Source organism: Penicillium solitum (genome assembly GCF_028829755.1).
Source record: "Penicillium solitum strain IBT 25940 chromosome Unknown utg000003l_segment0_segment0, whole genome shotgun sequence".
NCBI classification, from domain to species: domain Eukaryota; kingdom Fungi; phylum Ascomycota; class Eurotiomycetes; order Eurotiales; family Aspergillaceae; genus Penicillium; species Penicillium solitum.
In genome coordinates this window covers 2,193,812-2,215,705 of record NW_027072123.1, presented here as the reverse complement: position 1 = coordinate 2,215,705, position 21,894 = coordinate 2,193,812, and the positions used below count along the sequence as shown (strand labels likewise).

The 21,894-nt window shown below is 48.3% G+C and overlaps 12 protein-coding genes across 12 annotated transcripts; 6 read left to right on the top strand and 6 right to left on the bottom strand.

Annotated features, from left to right (window-relative positions):
• Positions 1-5: 5 nt before the first annotated feature.
• On the bottom strand, positions 6-1,380 carry alg3 (dolichyl-P-Man:Man(5)GlcNAc(2)-PP-dolichol alpha-1,3-mannosyltransferase; the record flags this gene model as incomplete). The annotated part of the gene is made up of 3 exons (XM_040956246.2): positions 6-608; positions 668-1,191; positions 1,254-1,380. 3 exons carry the CDS (start codon positions 1,378-1,380, stop codon positions 6-8), a joined length of 1,254 nt encoding a protein of 417 aa, XP_040813385.1.
• Positions 1,381-1,743: 363 nt separating this feature from the next.
• N7455_004749 (uncharacterized protein) lies at positions 1,744-2,172 on the bottom strand (the record flags this gene model as incomplete). The annotated part of the gene is made up of 1 exon (XM_040956184.1): positions 1,744-2,172. The coding sequence occupies one exon, from the start codon at positions 2,170-2,172 to the stop codon at positions 1,744-1,746; it is 429 nt and encodes a 142-aa protein (XP_040813380.1).
• Positions 2,173-2,637: 465 nt separating this feature from the next.
• Positions 2,638-4,056, top strand: N7455_004748 (serine/threonine-protein phosphatase; the record flags this gene model as incomplete). The annotated part of the gene is made up of 3 exons (XM_065604877.1): positions 2,638-2,654; positions 2,725-3,991; positions 4,054-4,056. 3 exons carry the CDS (start codon positions 2,638-2,640, stop codon positions 4,054-4,056), a joined length of 1,287 nt encoding a protein of 428 aa, XP_065461777.1.
• Positions 4,057-4,331: 275 nt separating this feature from the next.
• N7455_004747 (putative C6 transcription factor (NirA)) lies at positions 4,332-7,151 on the bottom strand (the record flags this gene model as incomplete). Its single annotated transcript, XM_040956242.2, has 5 exons — positions 4,332-5,460; positions 5,523-5,891; positions 5,943-6,903; positions 6,959-7,013; positions 7,080-7,151. 5 exons carry the CDS (start codon positions 7,149-7,151, stop codon positions 4,332-4,334), a joined length of 2,586 nt encoding a protein of 861 aa, XP_040813226.2.
• Positions 7,152-7,532: 381 nt separating this feature from the next.
• On the top strand, positions 7,533-7,739 carry N7455_004746 (uncharacterized protein; the record flags this gene model as incomplete). Its single annotated transcript, XM_065604876.1, has 1 exon — positions 7,533-7,739. One exon carries the CDS (start codon positions 7,533-7,535, stop codon positions 7,737-7,739), a length of 207 nt encoding a protein of 68 aa, XP_065461776.1.
• A 425-nt stretch (positions 7,740-8,164) lies between these two features.
• On the top strand, positions 8,165-8,497 carry N7455_004745 (uncharacterized protein; the record flags this gene model as incomplete). The annotated part of the gene is made up of 1 exon (XM_040956210.2): positions 8,165-8,497. One exon carries the CDS (start codon positions 8,165-8,167, stop codon positions 8,495-8,497), a length of 333 nt encoding a protein of 110 aa, XP_040813284.2.
• A 459-nt stretch (positions 8,498-8,956) lies between these two features.
• On the bottom strand, positions 8,957-9,685 carry N7455_004744 (2EXR domain-containing protein; the record flags this gene model as incomplete). The annotated part of the gene is made up of 1 exon (XM_065604875.1): positions 8,957-9,685. The coding sequence occupies one exon, from the start codon at positions 9,683-9,685 to the stop codon at positions 8,957-8,959; it is 729 nt and encodes a 242-aa protein (XP_065461775.1).
• Positions 9,686-10,469: 784 nt separating this feature from the next.
• N7455_004743 (uncharacterized protein) lies at positions 10,470-11,918 on the bottom strand (the record flags this gene model as incomplete). The annotated part of the gene is made up of 1 exon (XM_040956316.2): positions 10,470-11,918. One exon carries the CDS (start codon positions 11,916-11,918, stop codon positions 10,470-10,472), a length of 1,449 nt encoding a protein of 482 aa, XP_040813344.2.
• A 2,734-nt stretch (positions 11,919-14,652) lies between these two features.
• Positions 14,653-16,560, top strand: N7455_004742 (uncharacterized protein; the record flags this gene model as incomplete). The annotated part of the gene is made up of 2 exons (XM_040956289.2): positions 14,653-16,305; positions 16,360-16,560. 2 exons carry the CDS (start codon positions 14,653-14,655, stop codon positions 16,558-16,560), a joined length of 1,854 nt encoding a protein of 617 aa, XP_040813337.2.
• Positions 16,543-18,592, bottom strand: N7455_004741 (uncharacterized protein; the record flags this gene model as incomplete). The annotated part of the gene is made up of 4 exons (XM_040956236.2): positions 16,543-16,554; positions 16,915-17,899; positions 17,958-18,060; positions 18,127-18,592. The coding sequence occupies 4 exons, from the start codon at positions 18,590-18,592 to the stop codon at positions 16,543-16,545; spliced, it is 1,566 nt and encodes a 521-aa protein (XP_040813297.2).
• A 359-nt stretch (positions 18,593-18,951) lies between these two features.
• Positions 18,952-19,491, top strand: N7455_004740 (Mpv17/PMP22 family protein; the record flags this gene model as incomplete). Its single annotated transcript, XM_040956290.2, has 1 exon — positions 18,952-19,491. The coding sequence occupies one exon, from the start codon at positions 18,952-18,954 to the stop codon at positions 19,489-19,491; it is 540 nt and encodes a 179-aa protein (XP_040813227.2).
• Positions 19,492-19,861: 370 nt separating this feature from the next.
• On the top strand, positions 19,862-21,405 carry N7455_004739 (DUF1593 domain-containing protein; the record flags this gene model as incomplete). Its single annotated transcript, XM_065604874.1, has 2 exons — positions 19,862-20,645; positions 20,789-21,405. 2 exons carry the CDS (start codon positions 19,862-19,864, stop codon positions 21,403-21,405), a joined length of 1,401 nt encoding a protein of 466 aa, XP_065461774.1.
• Between the last annotated feature and the right edge of the window lie 489 nt (positions 21,406-21,894).

The window sequence follows — 21,894 nt, the reverse complement described above, 5'->3', positions numbered from 1 at the left end:
ATCTCTCATTTTTGGACAGTCGTCTTGTCGCGACTGCTTCCCTTGTCACTCTTCTTATCTACCTCGCTCGAGCCATTGAACAACACGCCAAAGACCTGGACCGCGAGCGACAACACCACAACCGCCGAGCTTGCGTTTGTGCTGGGGAAAACGTTCCAAGCCCACTCTTGCAGCGCCCATACGGCGTATATAAGAACCGGGTGGATACCTGCGCGCCAGAGAAGGAAGGGGGTCGCCCACGCGAGATACGCGAAAAACTGGTAATGCAAGGACCTGGCGCAAAGCAAGCCGATGGCCAGTGAGCTCAACATGACAGTCATAGTGAAGGATTTTGAGAGTGGAACTGTCTTTTGGCGTCCCTGGAGAGTGTCCTGGAGGAAGCGAACCATGTTCGCGCCTGAAGGTTTTACCCAGTTTCCGAGGAAGATAGCCAACAAGGATATATGCAGCACTATCAGACCCACAGAGAACTCCCTTGTGAGAAACGTTTCTTCTCCTACAAACCGCCAGTTCACTGTCCATTTGAACATGAATTGGCGGGATAGCTCAAATGCCCGAGAGAGGTAGCCTGTAGTGTTAGTCTGGAGAAAGGGAACCGCAAGTAGGACCTGTAGTTTTTTTACGTTAGCCGACTCCCCAATACTCAATTGACCTTCCAAGTACCCACCTGGATAAGAACAGCCATAATCCCAAGGGAAATGCTTCGCAGCAACCCCAAACTGAGAAGGGTGATGACCGCAATAGCAGGCACAAGCAACACGAGTGTCATTTTAATCGCAACCCCGAAAGACCACACCGCAATCCCCGCCGTCCAATTGCGTCTCAGACACAGATATATAGCAAGCCACATAGCGAAAGTCGCGACGCCATCATTGAACATGCGCAAGACGAATATGCTGTGTAGCCGTTTAGACAGAGCAAGGAGCGGGAAAAGGTATGGAGGTGCCCCCGTTTGTCTGTAGCAGGCAACTACCACAGCCAGTGTAGCCAGGTAGAGTCCGGCGAAGAGTACCTGCCCGAGGAGAATATCACGGCCTTCATCGGTGAGGTGGTAGAGGAGAGTGTAGATGTATACGTGGGCGGCGGGGTAGACGAGTGGACCGGTTGAGCCTTTGATCAGGGGGTAGTCGCGTTCGCCGGAGATATATAGAGAGACCTGTTGCATGTATGTCGACCAGTCAATCTCAGTGTCTGTGGTTGTTGCTTGGTTAGCTGGGGTTGGTTCAGTACGCGACACCTGGACGCGGTCTTACAAGCGATCTTCCATATAACGAGGGCGCAGAGTAGCGCGTCGCCTAGAATGAGGAGAGGTGCAATCCATCTTGTATGTTTCTTATTAGTGAGCACGTCGTAGACGAAGCTCTTGGCTGTCAATGCCATGGCGAGATACCGATGGTTGACAGGGAGAATAGTCGAGGTGGCCGGAGCTGGCTCCGCCTACTACGTAAGTGTCTACAATTGCATTTAAGTTGGAGACAAACATATTTTGGCCAAGGCAATTATATACATGTAACTTTTGACTATGTCTAGTCTTAATATAATTGGTATTTGTTTTATACATCTCAGTGTACATAGGGAATACATATGTTGTAGCTCTAGCTCGCATTGGGACCCCGATCATGGTCTTTCTTCTGAACATCCACTGGTACACCCAACCCTTATAGTCAAAATCCATGGTATCATTAAACAGTCGAGAAAACAAAATGCAAAAGAATCGAAGGAGAGAGTGTCGATGTGCGCGCATTATCGGTCTCCTTCTGACAGGGCGGTTTGCTGGTGCTGGGCATTCGCTTGGATGTCCCGGAAGCCCAGCAACTCCCCCAAAACACCCTTGGGTTTGGGAACGGGGCATTCTCGATTGATGTGGGAGAGATTCTCTGCTTCCGCCTCCATTTGAAGGAATGTTGAGACCTCCTCGTCCACGACAGCTGGCATGGGCTGATCCGGCTGACTGCCCTCTGGGCCCACTTCGAGATCCTTACGCCGTCTGCGTCGGAAGCGTGGTACTTGTTGTCCATCGGCTGTCATGGTCATCTCCGAATCGGCAAAGGTGCGACGTGGGGCCGGACAGGGGAAGACGTGCGGCATTCCGACAACTAGGAGAGATGCGAGGAGGGTGCCAGCGAATAGGCCGGTAGTTGACCGCGACCGGGGATGTAGATGTGGTGGCATTGTGTACAAAGTGAGAGAGAATGATTATTGATGTTCAATTGAGACGAGGTGGGCGTGGCCGACTGTTTCTGGAATTTTTCAGGCCATCGGAGGGCTTCGGAGTGGGCTGACTGGTGTAGTTGGACAGAAAGGGAAGAAATAGCGGGCAAAAGGAGGTCAATTGAATGTTCAGTGAGAATTGTTCAAATTGACAAGCTTCTGAACCTCCGACAGCAAATGTGAAGGGAGTTCTCAAAGGAAATCGTGGGGAGAGAAGACAGCGAAAGGCTTTGGGTGCATCTAATCTTATCTGGCTCCCGCGTGATTGGATGTTCCGCTTTCTCTCAAGTCTCTGCGTCGCGCATCATAGCTTCGCGAAGATGAGACTGTATTTTTCGGAGAACTGAGCCATCTGATTTCTTTTTGGGGATTTCTCGACTTCGATACAGTCCCCCCCCTTCCCTTCCCCCTCCCTCTTTCGACAATATGAGTGACCTAGACCGGTATGGCAGCAACCCCTCAACGCTCTAGACTCTCCATCGTTCACCGTCAAACTAATGTTTTGTGTAATAGGGCGATCGAGCAGCTGCGGGCCTGCCGCCTGATCCCCGAAAGTCAGGTCCGCGAGCTGTGCTACAAGGCGCGTGAACTCCTGATAGAAGAAGGCAATGTCGTGTCCGTCGACGCTCCCGTGACCATCTGCGGCGATATCCACGGCCAATTCCACGATTTGATGGAACTATTCCGCGTCGGCGGCGACGTTCCCGACACCAACTACCTTTTCATGGGCGATTTCGTCGACCGTGGTTTCTACTCCCTTGAATCCTTCCTTCTCCTCCTTTGTTTGAAAGTCCGATACCCCGATCGCATCACCCTGATCCGCGGCAACCACGAATCACGCCAAATCACAACAGTATATGGATTTTACGACGAATGCATCCGCAAATACGGCAGCGCCAACGTATGGCGGTATTGCTGCGAAGTATTCGACTACCTGGCCCTGGGCGCGATCGTGCTCGGCGCGAGCTCAGAGCTAGAACCCTCCTCCAACACAGCACTATCAAGCATGCCGATCGATGACAGCGAGCTGGAAACAGAAGTACTGAATTCCAGAGGCGAAGTCACGATGAGTACGTATCGCGCGCGACAACGTTCGTCTTCCGATGCATCCACAGACTCTAGAAATATCTCCCCGCCACGAGACATCTCCGCCGCCCCAGGCCAGGCTGCCGCGCCCTCACGATCGGGTGCACCGGGGACAGGTGCGAGCGGCGATGGCAACGGTAGCGCCACAACTAGCCGGACTGGTGCGGTGCTCTGTGTACACGGTGGATTGTCACCGCTCATTGACTCTGTCGATAAAATTCGGCTGATTGACCGCAAGCAAGAGGTGCCACACGAAGGTGCCATGTGCGATCTGCTCTGGTCAGATCCGGATGAGATCGAAGGCTGGGGATTGAGTCCTCGTGGAGCTGGGTTCCTCTTCGGCGGAGATATCGTCAAACAGTTCAACCATCTCAACGGCTTGTCTCTTGTCGCGCGTGCCCACCAGCTTGTTATGGAGGGATACAAAGAGATGTTTGATGGCGGTATCGTCACTGTCTGGTCTGCTCCAAACTACTGCTACCGCTGCGGCAATGTTGCCGCTATCCTTGAGCTGGGTGAAGACTCAAGTGGCGGTGGCACTGTTGCTCGCAGTAACGGCGAATATGGTCGGAGCAACGGCATCGTTACAGATAATAGAGTTGTCAGTCCTGGAAGGAGATATCGTGTCTTTGAGGCTGCGGCGCAGGATACAAGGGGCATGCCTGCGAAGAAGCCTGTCGCTGATTATTTCTTGGTAAGGTCTTCTTTCTTTTCCGTTGTGACTGATATTATTTTACTAACATCCATGCCATGTAGTGATACCATCCCACGCACCTTTTTTTTTTCCTTTTCTTTTTATATGGTTCTCTTGGAAGTAGCATTTTGCGCCTTGGTGTTGGTTTTTGAGAACTAATGATCATCTATGACAAATCTTTTGATACTTGCACCTCTAAATGTCCTTGTTTGTAAATTGATCGTAAGATTTTCAACAGAAACAAAATTGTAGATGACATATCCATAAACGCCCGCACAAGACAAAAACCCCCTAAAGTGGTATCAAAAATCGAATGAGATATGTTCCCATGAATCAAAAATCACGACGTCCATGCGTTATTTCCACCTATCCTATCTCCATACCCAGTCTTGTCATCGGGTGACCCAACTGCCGATACTCCCCGGGGTGCTTGGGGCTGCTCATCGCCAGGACTAGAAGGATGAGCAACAGACATGAGATTACCATCCTGGTATTGAATGAGAGAAGGCTGGTTTGGGGGAGGAGTATTCCAGGTACCACTGCCACTCCAACCATCCATCCCGATGCCGTACGCGTTAGCATTTCTGGACCACCAGTCCTGGCTCTCTTCAACCAGGTTCTCGGTGCCGTCATACCCAGACACGGGCGATGCAACCGATGTTGGCGTTGCGTTTTGAGGTGAGATATGAGCCCCAGAGCCATCGTACCACTTGTTCGAATGGGGAGAAGAGGGAGCTGGAACGGATCTTTGGAGGGGGGTGAATTGGTAAGCCATTTGGGGCCGGAGATATGTTGGTTCGGGAGGGGCAAACTCGGCCCGCTGGGCTTGGTGTGGATGCATTCCTTGCATGGAGGGGAACGATATTGGGGCAGCGGCAAGGGGTCCATATTGAGGGCCCATTGGTGGATCAACCATGGCGATGGGTTCGGTGTGAGAATGTGGGAATGGGAGCGCAGATGGTGAGAATTGGCTTGAGCTTGGAGGGGGTTGTAACATAGTTGCGATAGGAGAGTCGTCGGATGTTGAGGGGGAGCTCGCTTGGTCCCAAGAGCCCCAGGATCCCCATTTGTTATGTGTTCGTTCAAAGATGGAGATTGCTTCGGGTGGTAACTCTACTTGCCATTTATTTGCGGATATGTCGAGGATGCGGAGGGTACGTCGAGCACAGAGCCAGCCCTCTGCCATTTCTTCGAGATTCTTGAGGCCGTGTATCACGTCTCTTTGGGCATTTTTGTCAGGGAGGTTGAGAAGATGGACGGTGCATGCAGTGTGGGCAATGTAGACGGCGATGTTGCAGATCTGTTTCAGTCCATATCCTCGTTTGTATATGCGCAGCAGCTTGGAAACAGTTGCGGCAGCCTGCGTGCATATCTTGCGAGGTGAGACATGGGAAGGAAGTGGGGTATTGGCCTTGGTGTACTTCAGGAATGGTCGGTACAAATGGATTATCTGGAGCTGATACAGCATACTGAGATAAGAGTTAGCTGAGGCGACACCATGTGCATAGGTGTTAGGTGTGTGTCAACTTACTGCATGACGAGCACTTGTGGTAGCTGTCCTTCTTTTGCCATCAGTTCCCTGGGCAATTTGTTTTTCCACGCCTCAAGTCGGGTGTGAACATCGCTCAGTTTCTTCAGCTCCGACTGTTTAGGCTGGGAACTTTCAAGTTCGGTTGGGTGGTAGAAGAACACAAGTACATCGCTGCTGATCTCACACAGTTTGGATATTTGGAGCGCGACAGCCCTGGTTCGTGAAGCTTGCGTGTGCTCATGACCAACTCCAGAATCAGTGTAGGGCGACCATAGCTCTATTTCTTCTTGTGGCAACACATCAAACTTGGGCACGTTGGCGTTGATTGAGGTCAACTGGGGTTGACGACCAAGGTAATTTGACCAACATCTGTAGAGTGTTAGAGGGGCATTAGAGATAACTAAGGCAATGGAGACTGACTTATCAATGAGATAGCAACCCCAAAAGGTGATCCGCCGAGCATCAATCTCTTCGTCGCTAAGACTGTGCGCCCCAAGATTTGCCGAATCAAGATTTAACCCTAGATCAAAAGCCATGCGGAAACTGAGTCCACTATAGACCCAACCCTTTCCTTCACGGCCACATCCCGCCTCTCGGACAGACATAAGTGCGAATGCCTGGACAGTGCATAGCTTTGCATTCTCATGTTCGTCATTTTCCAAAACTAGTCGCTTCGCCTCTCTGAAGAAATGATTTCCGGCTGTTGCAAGATTCTGGGGATCATCAAAGGCACCTTGCCATGAGCTGAAATGGCAGCCCAGAGCTAGGATAGCATTGACGAGTAATGCGGAGCAATATGAACTGGAAACACCGCGGATGTAATCCCGATAGAACATATTCTTGGACAACGTAGTGAAGAAGGGATAGTGCCATGTAAAGTACATGGTCATCAGATGGCTGATTAGGGAGTCGTCGTCTGTCACTTCAGTCCACCGGCTCACAGCGTGTGTTTGATTATCGGTATCGAGGAGGTTGTTTTGAATCGAAGCAGACTCGTGCAGCTCGGATCCTGGCGGCAAGAAGATGAGGTTCGAGGTACCTCCAATAAATTTGCGAGAACCATCAAGCATGAGCTCACTCATCTTGCCAGCGAGCTCTGACTCGAATTGATCTATCTCAGCTATATTCTCATTGCTGGCTGACTCCTTTGCTGCTTGGTCCGTAGACATAAGCCCCTTCTCCTGGGCGATCACCGAAGTGGCTACATCTTCAAGATCGTCGCAAGAGCGAATCTGACGTACTAATTCGAAAGCATCCGACTCTTCGTAGTTTAATATTGCCTGGATCAATGTCTGTAGGGTGGTGTTTCGGGTCCGCAATGTATCGGCGTCTTTCTTGTAAACACCTTTGCGACGGTGGTCCGAGTTTGGATCATATACACCTATGAAAGGGTTAGCAATGATGGTATTGCTCTTTTGTAAAAGAGATGTACATACAAGGTGTATGATATACTGAGGAGCAGGCTGCACAGCTGGGCAGGTTCCCATCACACTACACGCAGATATTATCAGTAATCTGACATCTCGATACCTAGGTACCAGAATGTGAAAGTCCAACCTTTGACTTCCTTTTGCGGCAGGCGACACAGGCTGTGCTGACGCATCGTCTTTTGGACGGTTGGGCGCTCATAATTTCAAATATTTTGATAGGTGCAATTCAAGAAGTGAGTATGACGGTTTCTCCGCGGGTTCTCTTCGCATGCCTAGTGGTCGTGTTTGCCGGTGACTGGTCCAAACCTCGACATGGGATGTCCATCTTTTAGAGTACAGAGCTCGTTAATAAAACATGATGGCTTGCTAGATCGAGGGTGCACACGGTGGCTATGTCGGCATGTTAGTCTCCCGGACCATCCATGGCAATCCGGTCCGTCTAGCCAGGCGCTAGGATCGGAGATTGCGCCTTACAACGAGGAAATATCAACGCACCAGCTACGCTTGAAGATCTACACAGGCCTGGTGGCAATTGTAGAAGGAATGTAATACCCCACGATTGCAATGACCCGCAGTGGAGATGGGGACGAGCTCAGTGCAAAATTTGGTGAGATTGGAGATTGGTGACGCCCTCGAAATGATTGGATGCAAGCAGGACGACGCAAGATGTGGTTATCGCCGGCCTCTGGATGGCTGTGCAGGTGTTGGGATGTCCATTTTCGATAAGCGGCTGACTAATGTCTTCACGTGGGGCATCTACCCGTTCACGGGTGGACAAAACATATGATTATATTGTTGTAATTGTTATAGAAAATGGAAATCTATTTAGATGCGTGCCAAGTAATTCCCAGGATATTATCTCCGATCCATGTTACGGATTCCACTTGAAGGATTCAAGCCTTCGGTGGGTTACATAGAGGGATTGAGGTTACATGTCTATCGTACTTCCCCCCCCAGTGGGGGTTTTCTTATTTGAGCTGCCGCTTTAAGGAGGGCGGACCAAAGTTTTCAGAGTAGATATCAGCACGGACTCGGTCACGTGTATGGCAATGGATTCTACCATGTTCAAAAGTTATACCTTTTTTACCGCCTTTATATACACCTAAAAAGATATGTAAAAGGACCATCTAAAAGACCATCTAAAAAGACTACACCACTAGTCTTCCGCACGACGAGGAGGGGAAGCCTCTGGATAAATACCGCGTCGATAGAATGTTAGCCACGCTCAAGACCCATGCCGACGCTCGGCGCTACGATCAAGCAGAGAAGATCGCTACCGATTTCAAGGAGTTGGCGACGAAGGGGTACACTGCCGCGTACACGGATCCCATAGAGAGGCCGCCAGTGCCGGATTACAGGAAAATTGACGCGGACCAGACCATCAGCGATAACGAGGACGCAGCGGGGTTTAACGAGGGGATGGAGCAGTGGATGAGGAAATATGTCGCCGTGTCCAATGCGGCGAGACAATCACCAAGCCATATCCAGGTTATTTACAAGGCGGACGATGTACATAAACATATTGTTGAGGCTTGCAGCGCGTGACGCACTCTTGTGTTATTTTTTAAAAAAGAATCTGCATTGGTATTTACTATTATTTATTCAAACGCAAAGCCTTTGGGAAGTCTCTCCTTTATGTAACACTGATTAGTACAATATCGCACCATGATCCGCAGTCGCAGCTTGGGTGCAGTGTGTCTAGCATGTTTCACCCACGGGTGCTGCTCATTGGGCAAATACTGGTCCATATAGATATACTCTTGCTCCGACGGTTGAGGCAGTCAAGCGGAGCCCGGGTTGGTCCCAAGAATGTCGAGATTTCTGTCTCGAGCCGACTGCCACATGTATGCGAGGATAGTCCATTCAGCTTTGCTTTTCCATATTTCCACGGCCATTTTGAATAGAGAACTGGTAAATGTTTCGAAAAGCGGTTGCACGACTGGTTTCTTTCCCAATGCGTGTTTCCGGTATAGTGCTTGGAATTCCCTCAACCGAGCCTCATCGTCAACAATCGACCATCTGAACAGGCGCATCGCCCAGCAGCCCGAATAGACCAGACCTCAGAGCAACTTCCTTGGTGATATGCAGAGAAACCCCCGCCATGGCTATGTCTAGCCTGCTGCGTTGACCTTTCGCCCAAGGTAGGATATCGACCATTTCGCGCACGTCATCAGCTCCTTCTCCTCTACAGTGATAAAAGATTTTCGCGATGTCCGATATGCCGAAATGAAAAGGGTTATGGGTGCCAAGCGCATTAGCATCGCCAGCGCAATCCAACACTGCCTTCAAGCTAAAAACGTGAATAAGATCTGCCGCGATAGAAGGCCGCATCCCAAGATCCTTCGCTTGCAATAGAAACTCGTCGACCCAGCCTGGAGCGTCGGAATCAACTCCCCAGGAAGCATAGGTCAATCGCGTCCAGTTAAGATGCAGCACATCTCGATGCGGCTGCACCCATAGCGACTCCATGATTCTCACATCAGCCGGCTCCAATAGGCGTCCTTGCCCCAATGCAACTTGCCGAGACTCGCTGTTGATGTATGCAATGGCCGGCAGCTGCGCGTTTTGGAGTGTCATGCGTCGGTTCCAGCAGACGTGTTTGGATTGGTAGCCGTCGAAAAAGCTGTCAGGGGTATCTTCTTCTGCTATTCGATACGGTAGACAGTGCATCCAGATCATACGGCGTAGCTCTAGAGGCAGCTTGGAAAAGTAGTGGAATACGTCGTTGCTCATCTTATGCGCTCGCTCATTTGTTAGCCACTATCATACTAGGTGCGAGTATCAAGAAATTAGATAGAAGACAGATCAAGCGGCAATGTTACCGTCAACATTATTACCTAAAAAGACCATCTAAAAAGACATTTAAAAAGACATGACAAGGCCGCATAAGCGGCCGACTATTCTTGTCTCATGTCTCCAGCTCCTCATGTTTGACTTGTTTGCATTATTACTCCTTACAGTGACGATAAATGGACTCGTGACCTTGAATGTAAGATGCTGTACGGAGTACGGAAAACAAATATTATGACAGGGATATCAATACTCCTAATCTAGTCCTAATATGGTATAGTATGTTTTGGCATTAGGGTTCGAAAAACAATCGAAGAGAGTACATGATGACGCCAGTCCTTTAGGATAGACTTTCCCATATACATATTACACTGTGCTTGTTACAGTTACGAGACAAAAGAAGCTTAATGTATTCAAGATTTGATTTGAGTTGAATAGATATCTTAGGTAGTGATCGAAAGATCGATCCGAAAAGAAAAAAAGCAGCCATAGAAAAAGCATAGCGCTGTCAAGGCAGAAATGGGGGTATGTAACAAGAGAGAAAATATCTGCGCCGAGCAGGAAACCGTCCTAATCCAACGCCGCGCTTGCAGAGGATAACCAAAGATAAAAGCAAAAAAAAAACAAAGATGTATGTACTGAAGTGAAGTGACTAAAAAGGGAGATGTATCGTGCCATACATATCTTGCGCTCTGCGCTAAGACAGGCATCCATCAAAACCTTTATTTCACTGGGCTGAGACGCCCACCCACCGGGACGGAATGGCGTTGTCGTCTCCGTCATCGTATTGTCCCGATAAGTGGTAATTTGTCTTGCGCGCTGGCAGCCAGATGCGTGCACGGGCGGGGATGTCGTCGCGGAGTTTGCCACTACGTCGCATGTTCATTTCAAGAACGACCACGCGCAGGAAATCGCTGTTCTCGCGAATTTCGCGCTGGCGTGACATGGACGGGAGTTCCGGGTCGAAAGTTATGTATTTCTGGTCCTTGCTCGCGATGTGGAAATGGTCTCGCCGGTTCCCACGGCCGCCGGCTCGACGATATGTCTGCATTTGGATTGAAACAGGACACGTATTGGAGGTTTGTGGCTTGTCATGGGGATGATCATGATAGACATACATCTCTGCCGGTGACATCGGGGTTGGGTTCATGGGAGATGGATTCAAGTAGCGTCGGAGTGCTGGAGAAGGCGTTTCTTGCATCGGCAAAGGACGGCGATCATCGGTCATCTCTGGTGTGATGGTAAAGAGAGACCGGGTGAGGAAATCCTCGGGTTGAACGGAAGGTGTCGCAAATGTCGAGACTGACTGGGCAGCGGATTTGATGGCCCGTAAAGATGCTGTGAGGTTGGACTTGAAAGTAGATCCGAGGCGCCCGAATGATGCAGCTCGCTTTGCGGGTACTGTGTCGGGTGTGGCGGGCTCATTGTCGTCCTTGATTTCGATGAATTCACATTCATCGAGTTCGGTTACAAGTAGAGGATGGTCCAAGGCACACTCCTCGCAATTCGAATACCGAGGCTGTCGTCTCTCCACCGGACTTCGGTGGCTAGAAGGGGTTGGCGGCGAGAGAACACTGGAGGGCGATGCGAGGCTATGGTCTAATGACGGCATCGAATCACTTGATGTTGACCTCACTGAAAGTGGTGATTCGTGCTCGGAATCATTGCAAGGCAGGTGTTTCTCGTTATCGTTATCGGGTGGGCTGAGAAGGATGTCGAGAGGCGAGTAGGCGGTCCCATCCAGGAAACCATCTTCTTTCGACTTGATATCTTCCTGTAACATGCGCCTAAAGTCTTCTTCATGATTTCCGCGAGGTAGTTTCCGAGGTCTGCGGGTAGACCAGTTTCGTCGCGGGACAGGAATGGCTGTTGCATCTAACATCGAGGTGAATGACGTAGGGACCGGGCGCTCATTGGACGAGCTGGAGGACCGGCGAGAGGATTCTGAGGTTTTCGATAAGGTACGTGGACGAGTATCTCGACGTGCCGATAGAGTCCGCGAGCCACGCTTTGGGGGAATTACCACTGGGATAGTGTTCATCGGTTCGCGGGTCTCAGTGGAAGTGGGGAGACGAAGGCCAGAACGATCCTCTGGGGTGAATGGCTCCATGCCATGAGACTGAAATGGTTTCGGCGGCGGTGCCGAGCTGAATAGAAATGCTCTTGGGACCATCATTTTGACGGTTGTTTCACCACACGAGCACAGTTGCTATCGAGGGCTTGACCGGATGAAGCGCTCTGGTCGAGTGTCTGAGCGAGATACATGGATGAAGGAGAAAATTGTGGGAAGGGAGATGCTCCCAGAAAGTCAGATGAGAGAGGACCGGCAACCAATCCGAGAGTGTATGTGTTGGCCCAAAGAGATGTAAGGGAAGCGGATAGGGCCGTGAGACAAGGGTATGCAGGCACACACGCGAGCGGATAAGGTGACAGAGAAGGGCGATAAGGTAGAAAATTTGGGAGGAGGATGGATAGGGCGTAGACGGATATTAAATGATCAGGAAGGAGGATAATAACAAGAAATAGAGAAAGAGAGGTAGAAGTTAATTAAGATAGAGAGAGAGAGAGAGAGAGATAATGGGGGGAGAAAGTGGTGATCTCAGATAGATAAGCCGTATTGGGCAGGTAAACGCATGTAAAGATCACGGGAGGCGTAGGACAGTAATTTATTTTACGGTGTGAGTGATTGGTTGTGCGGGGGACAATGCCGGGATCCGGATTGTGTCCGGCGATTGAAACGGTATTTCTATAATTTTTCAATACAATTACCATTACTCATGGAACATTCCGCCGGTGGAGTCCGGAAGGGAAGGAAAGATTTTTTGATATTTTTAGTGATTTTAGTGATTTTAGTGATTTTATTATTCTTTTATGATAGATAGTATATAACCGCTTACAATATATACTCTACAACGTATGATTAGCTCAATGCAGTAAGACATACATATGTATCCCGTATACATATATAATCATGTAGTATTATAGATAGATGTATATGAAAACGAATCACACCCATCCCAACATTTCAGATCAGTGTTGAATAAGATGTGTGGGCCGTTTAAGGTTGCTTTTAGTGCGGTGCGGGCAGATGCACACCGTTCTCCCCAGAATCAAGACCAAAAAAAAAGGGAAGATCGATTTTCACACTTTGATCATTTGGACTGATCTTTTTAAATTGCTTATTTTACGGGATAAGAAATGATAAACATAATCATATATTTGAGTCACTTTGATAGATCGACAGGAGCTCCGAGGCTCCCTCCGGCTCTTTCAGATTTTAAGGGGAAAAATATTTAAAAAAAAAAAATATTAAAAAGGAGCGGGTGGCTGCAGTGTCCCAAAACGTCAAGTCGAAGAGACCCTACGTGGCTAGTGGACCGCCTTTAGCGAAAAGAATTGCATTAATAATTGCGGTGAACCCCCCTATTTTCCGGGTTATTTTCTTTCCCTATTTTCTTCCTTATATTGGTGGCTTGTACGGAGTAATCGTGGCTTAATAATGATATTTCGCACTTCCCGGTTTGGATCGTTGCTTCCGAAGCACTCCGTAAACAATTGCCTATTTAAATAATAATATTCCATGTCAACTGTGTTATACATGCAAACATCAAGATAGGCCTTGAAAATCAAAACAACCTTGAGACCCACCTACGTTGTTACCTAAACATCCTTATTTGACCCGTTCGAGGAAATTTCAATAGATCGGAATTACAAAGTACAAACACACATGAAAAATGTCCACAATCCCAAAAAGCAAAGTTAAGACGTGGCTGGTGGAGCGCCTTTAGCGAGGGTAATTGCGGTGAACCCTTATACGAGGTATAGATGTATACCGTGTCTTTTTTTCCGTCTTATTGTGAGGTTAGGCAGTCATACATGGATGGTTTAATTGTGATTTGACCTTATCTATTCGGTCTGTTTTGCTTGCGGCTATACAAGGTGCGGAGTACGGAGTAATATACCGGATAATGCATCTCCCTTCCATTTCAGTGCTCACCTCTTGTCGCCTTTTAATTTTGGACTAAAAGAGTAAATTGTGCACCCTATTATCCTATTACAACATTAAAAAGGACGCGCTTTGTTATCGTGACCGTTCTAAATAATATCTGCCTACGGAGTATATATCCGTGGACCGGCTTTTTTTTCATAACCATGAACGACACTTTCCAGCAGTCAATCTCCATCCTGACCAAGGGCCATTGCTTTTTGAATTGCAGTTTTGATTTTCAGAAATATCATCCTGGTTGTTAGTCCGCTACAGCACTGATGTTGAGGGCTTCTACAATATGTAGGCCAAGAAGTGGGGAGGGAGAGAGTTGATTGCTATGGAAGAATCTACCAGCTACCTTTACCCATTGAGGGGTTGATGCCTGAGACATCATCTGTGTGGCCTCAGGCCACCACAACAACTGACCGTAACTTATCCGAAGATAATGGGCAGACTGTGGTCTACGGTCCACGTTATGGATCACGGCCGATCATAAACATACCTCATCTGGTTGGTTAGGCACCCGCCTGGGCGTGAGTGATTATGGGTCCATGACCACCGAGCGCCTCTTCATCCCTTTGCCCCACACTTCCATTGTTATAATTCAAACCTCATCCAACAGCACTATGAAGCCCGCAGATAGACTCATGTTATACTGGAGTGAGCTCAAAGCGCGAACGCATAGATAGTAGAAGAAAAGCAATTTAAGCAAGATGTAGATGTAGATGTAAAATGCCTAGAGATCGGGTAAATCGGGCCCCATTTTACAGAGTTCTGAAATTGATGGAAACTTATGGACCGTCGCTGCAATAACCTAGTCGGGTTCCAAGGGTTTGAGCTTTGTCCCGCGCTTTGTCAGGGTCTGTGTATAGCAAACCTTCCCCCACCAAACTTGTGTCGTCGCTTCTCAATATACTCAAAAATGACGGTCCCTGCCAGTCTTGGCCATGTTGACTCCCTATTTCCTCATATTGAGAAGGATTGGTGGAAAAAAGCTTACAATGAGATGTACCTCTACACCGACGGCGACTGTGTCGAAGTTCCCGCTATCACAGAAACCGAATGCGACGAGCTCGTCGGAATCCCTTGTGTGCAACAGCTATTACAAACTCAAGGGTCTCAGATCAAGGTGTTAGATCTATGCTGTGGCCAAGGCCGACATAGCATCAACCTTGCCAAACGCTTCCAATCGGTGAACTTTCGCGGCGTCGACCAAAGCAGCTACCTTCTTGGCCTTGCTCGAGAACGAGCGATAGCAGAAGATGTGCAGGGCAACACCAGGTTTCAGGAAGGAGACCTTCGTCAGATTCCTGAAGCGGATTGCTCCTTTGATCTGGTTATGCTTCTGGGAAACTCTTTTGGGCACTGCAATGATGAAGGAGACCTAGAATCCCTCCGCGAGGTCTCTCGGGTCCTAAAGCCAGGGGGCATCTTCATCATTGACTACGTGGATGGATCTTGGATTAGATCCAACTTCAGTTCAAGTGGATGGGAATGGCTTGAGGGCAAAAAGACACTCATGGCCTGTCGGGAACGAGAGCTTTCTCCAAATAAAACCCGTCTCGCCAGCCGAGAAATTGTGATTGATTTGGAAGGCCCTACAGTCCTCCAGGATCTTTTCTATTCCGTCAGGCTTTACGATATGGAGGAAATGGACAATCTTTTGCAGAAAGTGGGGTTAAGTCTTCAAGCAGAAGATGGGTTGCAGCTGATAACGTCTACGCGAGAAGGTACCATTGACATGGGCATGATGGAGCGAAGGCAGTTAGTCGTTGCGCAGAAGCCAGCCGAGTCCAAACCTGCCAATGCTCTTGATAGAGACGCGGATGTCTATGTGCATCCCAATTTGGTACAATACTACAATAGCCACAAAGGAAGATCCCTACAGGTCTCTGCACCTGTGCCAGCAGGAACCACAATCCTCGCGGATGTACCATATGCTTTGATCCCGTCTCTGGATCCATCTCAACCCGACGACCTAATTTGCAGTAACCTGAAATGCCGCCAACGGGTGACACAATACAAAGCGAGCGTTCGTTGCCAAAGCAATTGTATCCGAGATGTGGCTTGGTGTAACATTGATTGCCGAACTGCAGATCAGGCTCGGCATAATTTTGAATGCGCTTGGTTGAAAAACCAAGGAGAGAATCTTCGTCAAAACGAGGGTCAGTATACTTTTGCTATGATTTGGATAGTCCTTCGTCTTTTGGCGGGAAGATACCTTGAGCTCCAGACAGGATCTAAGTCATCAAAGCTTTATTCCTGGGAAGATCGGTTCAAGCGGGGATGGGAATCCGTTGATCTACTTCACAGTAACCGGGAGCATTGGCCCCAGACGCAAATTCAGCACTGGAAAAGGCTTGCAGAGTTATACCTGACTCATGATATTCAGTCAGACCTCACTTTCGATGACATGGTGGACCTCATCTGCAAAGAAGAGTCTAACTCGTTCGGACTATACCCACGGGAGACTGGGATATTTCCCATTCCGGACCCCCCACTTGACCGAGGCTTGGATTACGGGTTGGGTATCTATCCAAGAGCCACAATCATAAACCATTCCTGCATTCCAAATGTAAGTTATCCCGTGAAAACACTGTCAAAATCCAAATTCTCACAAATATCCTAGATCACCTGGAAAACAGACAGCAATGGTCGAATGGTTTTCACTACTTCGCGGAAACTTGCTGCAGGTGAAGAATGTCTCATTTGCTATTTTGATTTACCCAAGTATGTAGACGTCAAAGCACGGCGAAGCTTGCTGCAAGAATACTTCCTATTTCCTTGCGCCTGTGAGCGATGCACCCAGGAACTAGCCGAGGAACTATAGTACATTAGAGAAGCTAGGTCTACTGTCTTAAATTCTGACTCTAATATCATATTATGAATGTGTCACGAAACATTGGAGAAACTTCCATTCTGTTGTCTCAAAACTGAGAAAAAAACATTCTATATTTTGTCAAACAAGCTTCGCAAAAGGCAATGTCAGGAATGTCTAAAACCACCTACAACGCAAAAGAGTACCCAAAAGACTATCCAAAAGACTACCTAAAAGAGTATCTAAAAGACCATCCAAAAGACCACTCAAAAGACATAACAAGGCCGCATAAGCGGCCGACTATTTTTGTAGCTACTAGAGACGAAACCTAGTGTGAACAAATCAGAATAACCCGAACTATTCCACCTCCTCCGTAGTAGGACCGTCCCATTTCCCATCGTTAGTATCAGCAGGACCGACTGGATACTTCTCGTCCCCCATCTGTGCACCCAACCCAGTACAAGCATATCTATTAAACCTCCACACCGGAACCTGTGCCTGGAACATCTCATCGATATCCTCCAGCGACCTTCCCTTTGTCTCAGGCACAAAAAACCACACGAAACCCAGCGCCGCAACTGAGAACGCCCCATAGATAAACGTCACACGGCCGCCGATACTAGCCTGCACATAGGGGTTGACAAAGTTGATCGGAACGGACGTCAAGAAGCTACCCATAGAAGCAAGGAAGATGGTACGCTCACGCAACTGACCCGTTCCTACTTCGCCGGTGACGATCCAGCATCCCGGTCCCCAAGTAAAGCCGTAAATGCAGTACCAAAGAATCAAAAGGGCTGCACAAGCATTCTTGGCTTGTATGGATAGGTTGGCTACAATGCTGCTTGATTCGATGGCACCACCTGTTGATATCATTGTCGCTGCTAGTCCAATCGAGCCGAGAATCAGTGACCAGCGACGACCTAGTTGGTCGAAGGTTATGAATGTGATGATGTGGCTGGCGAACGAGCGTCCGGTGACTAGGACGTTTGTTCGGAGGGGATCCGGGAAGCCGAGTTGTTGCATGAAAGTCACGATGAAGTTTTGGATAAATGAGACACCTTGGGCTTGTTGTAGGATCTGAACGCCCATGCAGGCGATTGTTCGGGGAAGGTTAGTCCCTTTGAAACAGTCTAGCAGGGAGGTGGCTTTGTGAAGTTCTCTTTGTTCTTCGATTTGGAGTTTGAGTATTTCGACTTCTTGTGCGATGTTGTCCTTTTTGTAGAGTCTTCTCATTACCTCTTCTGCTTCTTGATATCTTTGCTTGTAAATGAGGAACCGCGGTGATTCGGGGAGGAATGGTAACTCTATGAGGTATCCGAGTGGGACGAATAATTGACAACAGATGACGATACTATCTACTATTTTAGCTATATGTAGGCAGACAAAGGATGGAAGATAAGGGTCCTTACAGATATTGCCATTGATCAGTGAAATTCCGCGACAGGTACACCACCAACGTGGCAACGAACACCCCGAGCGAAGTGAAGAAAGAGTAGAGCGCAAGGAATGCTCCTAGAAAAACAAAAACGGGTTAGATATGGCCACAACAAAGGTCAATGGCAGCAAGGCATGACAAACCTCGAACACGTGGTGGCGAGCACTCAGATAGATAAGTTGGGACAACATTTGAAGCGAGTCCAATGCCAGAATAAACAATAATTCTACCAACAACAATCTGCCAAAAAGAAGTCACAGCGCTGGCTTCCAGCACAACGCCAAGCGTGATGAGTAGCGACAGGACCAGGAACCCAGCCTTGCGACCATATTTCGAGGTAATAATTGGAGCAATTATGCAGCCAATAATGATACCAGCTGAACCAGTGCCAGTTCCAACATACAGCCTTTCCGATGGGATGCTCCATTCATCCAATGTCGGATTGTATGAGCCATATTTGCGCTTGAACTCGGAGAGTCCTAGAGCGCTACCCCACCATCCATTGTCATAGCCAAACCCAAGGGCACCGAGGGAGGAAGTGAATCCAACGAATGCTAGACCCCAATTCAAGTCTTCGTATATGGGGAGATTTCTCAGGGCAGCTAACATATTGGGCGGATGGAGTAATTGCAACTGGTGAGCCGAGGGATGATTGATAACAAGTTGCTTTTATATACATTTGAACTCCGTGCTTTCTTTGGACTCTTGCAATTTACCTAGGTAGATCTAGCTTTCAAACCTAAGTCTAGTGACCTCCGGGAAATTCGCGGGGAAATAGGTGGAAACTATAAACGCGGGGTTCCCAATGAGGCAATGGGAACCACACCTTCCTGTCCTGATCTAGTTGGGAACTAAAGAGGATATACAAGGCGATGATAGATCTTTGTCCTTTTTACAATATCTGATTTAAGTAACGCACCGCATTTTGGGAATGGTATCAAATTATCTTCATCACCTCAAGCAAAACCATGCCATCCCTCGTCACCATCATCGCTCAATCTGCTACCCTCAAAGCATTCGCCAACATCACTGCTCAAATACTACAACAGTTGCAATCACCAACGCCGATTTCACTCGACTGGAACCGAGTCCTTGAATTCGCGGTGTTTGGAATTGTATCCGCCCCCCTCATCTCATTGTGGCAGCGATCTCTGGACGAGACCTTTCCCACTCAAGTCGCAGTCCAGTCTCAGAAACGAAATGAGAAGAATTCCCGAATAGATTGGCCCAATGTCCTCTTCAAGCTGCTACTGGATCAAACTATCGGATTGTTTGTGGCGAATGTTGTCTTCATCATATGTACTACAGGGGCAAGACTTCAAAGTGGCACTTTGATTCTGCAAGAGGTACAGGCTCGGATATTTCGGATCTTGTTGGCGGCGTGGAAGATTTGGCCTGCTGTGTCTCTTGTCAATTTCCTCTGGGTGCCGTGGCATTCACGAGTTGTGGTTACTTCACTGGTTGGCTTTGGTTGGAATATTATTCTCAGTGTATTGTCTAGTGCGTGATAGAATTAGAGCAATTCAGGAAATTTGTTCACATTTCGCTAGTTCATCCTCTTCATACATTCGTTTTCGTATCACGTCTGCCATGTAAATATTGTTCAATTGCAAAATAAGCCACCTACGCAGTGAAATTGCATTGGTATACTTCCCCACGCTAGCCTCCCCCCACGTTCACCCCCCTCGGAATTCCGGCCGATGAGAGAATGCAAGTAGCCGTTGCGTGCTTCCAGACTAAATCCCAAAACGGCATCTTTAACCACCGACTAAATAGAGGTTGAGGATGGCCTCAAACCAAGTATTTAGGAACTGTAAATTGAGCACATTCTCATTCCTCTCTTCGTTCGATAATTGATGTCTTCAATAGCCAGCCAAAATGCTCCGCGTTGCACGTTGGCTGTGTCTAGGCGCACTTTTGGCAACCCTCACACTCTGCGCTCAACCAACCCCAAAGCCACGTCTATTCCTTTTGAGCGACATCGCCAATGAGCCAGATGACGCACAATCGCTCGTGCGACTCCTCCTTTATTCAAACGAGTTACAGATTGAAGGCCTCGTCGCTACAACAAGCTTTTGGCTTAATGATACCACCCGTCCTGACCAGATGCGAGATATTGTGCAGGGGTACAAGGAGTCGCTAGAAAATTTGAAGACTCACGCTTCGGGATGGCCGGAGCCAGAGGACCTTTTGTCGCTCATTGCCTCGGGATCGACAGTCTACGGCATGGATGGAGTAGGAAATGGCCAGGACAGTGAGGGCTCGGAGATGCTAGTCAATGCAGTCGATGCATCTGATGAACCTTTATGGGTTCCTCTGTGGGGTGGAGCAAATACTCTCGCCCAGGCACTGTGGCATGTGAAGGCGACGAGACCGGCAGACATTAACTTGTTCGTTTCCAAATTGCGAGTGTATTCCATCTCCGATCAAGATAATGCCGGCCCGTGGATTCGGCGAAATTGGCCTAATCTGTTCTATATCTCCAGCGTGCATGCCTTCAATCGGTATGGCAATGCTGCTTGGGGAGGTATGCCTGGCGATGACTATTATCACTTCCCCAACAATGCAAACAAAGAAGTCATTTCGCCTTCTTGGATTAGGGATAATATCCAAATTGGACCATTGGGTGCGAAGTATCCAAATAGTGAATTTATCATGGAAGGTACATATTTATATATTCTCCGCGGGTGTTGAATTTGACCTAGGTCCAATGTTAACCTCAAACTACAGGGGACAGCCCTTCTCTGTTATATCTTATCCCCAACGGGCTATCAGATCCCGAACACCCCGAATGGGGCTCATGAGGAGGCCGGTACGGCCCCGTTGCATGGGGCGAAGGTCACTTTGCTGACAGCATTGATACCATTGTTGACGACAACGGCAAAACAATGATGGGCTCTCAAGTAACAGTCTGGCGCTGGAGAGAGGCCTTCCAAAATGATTTTAAATCCCGGATGCAGTGGACTATCAGACCACACTTTGAACAAGCCAGTCATGCGCCTATTGCAATTGTGAACGGCAGTGCTAGTCGCGAGGTACTCCAATATGTTGTGCTTCCAGAGCAAAATGTGGTCCTTGATGCATCCAAGTCATGTAATCCTGATGATCATGGTGCACTTTCGTTCAAGTGGTGGCAATATCTGGAGCCCAGTTCGAACCTGAACACACCAAAGCGAGATGTTACCGCTCTAAACCTGCAGCAGAGCAATACAGCCACGGTGACGATCGAGATTCCATCGGCTGAGACTCTGATGAGGGCTGGTAGGGGTATTCATGCCGAAGCAGACAAGCACTTACATATCATTCTGGAGGTGTCGAATGGAGGGCAAATCGCTTATCGCCGAGTGATTCTCACGATAAAGGGTAACACTTCGAGCGAGAAAACTGAAGAGAGAGAACAAAAGGGTCATGATGAACTTTGAATAGCAAAAATGGATACTAGGTATAATTAGTATAATTATTCTTTTCGCGACCGTATCAATTTGGTTATGGTAGGAAGGGATAAGTTATCTTCGTTATATGGAACAAGAATAGTCGGCCGCTTATGCGTAGCCAAGCGATAATCTGGTGCCTATGTATGTACTCTGAATTAACTATATCAGATAGCACGAATAATGACTTACACTTGGGCGATACACCTGGGAATACCTTGCTTGCTTATATATTCGTGGACCTGCTCATCATCACATTCGGCTTGTCAGCCTACCAGCCCCAGCTTTTTCTTAGTCTGAGCTAACGTGTATTGGCTAGAACAATCCGTATTATACTGGGCTGTGCACAGGTGCGTATCGCGGACACGTCGGAGATCAACATGTACCAGTATGCAGATACTGAAACCCGAAAAGTGCCTGGAAGTATGGCATCGAGAAGAGTGCGGCGAAAAGAAATGCATCGTTAAGCGCGCTTTGGAA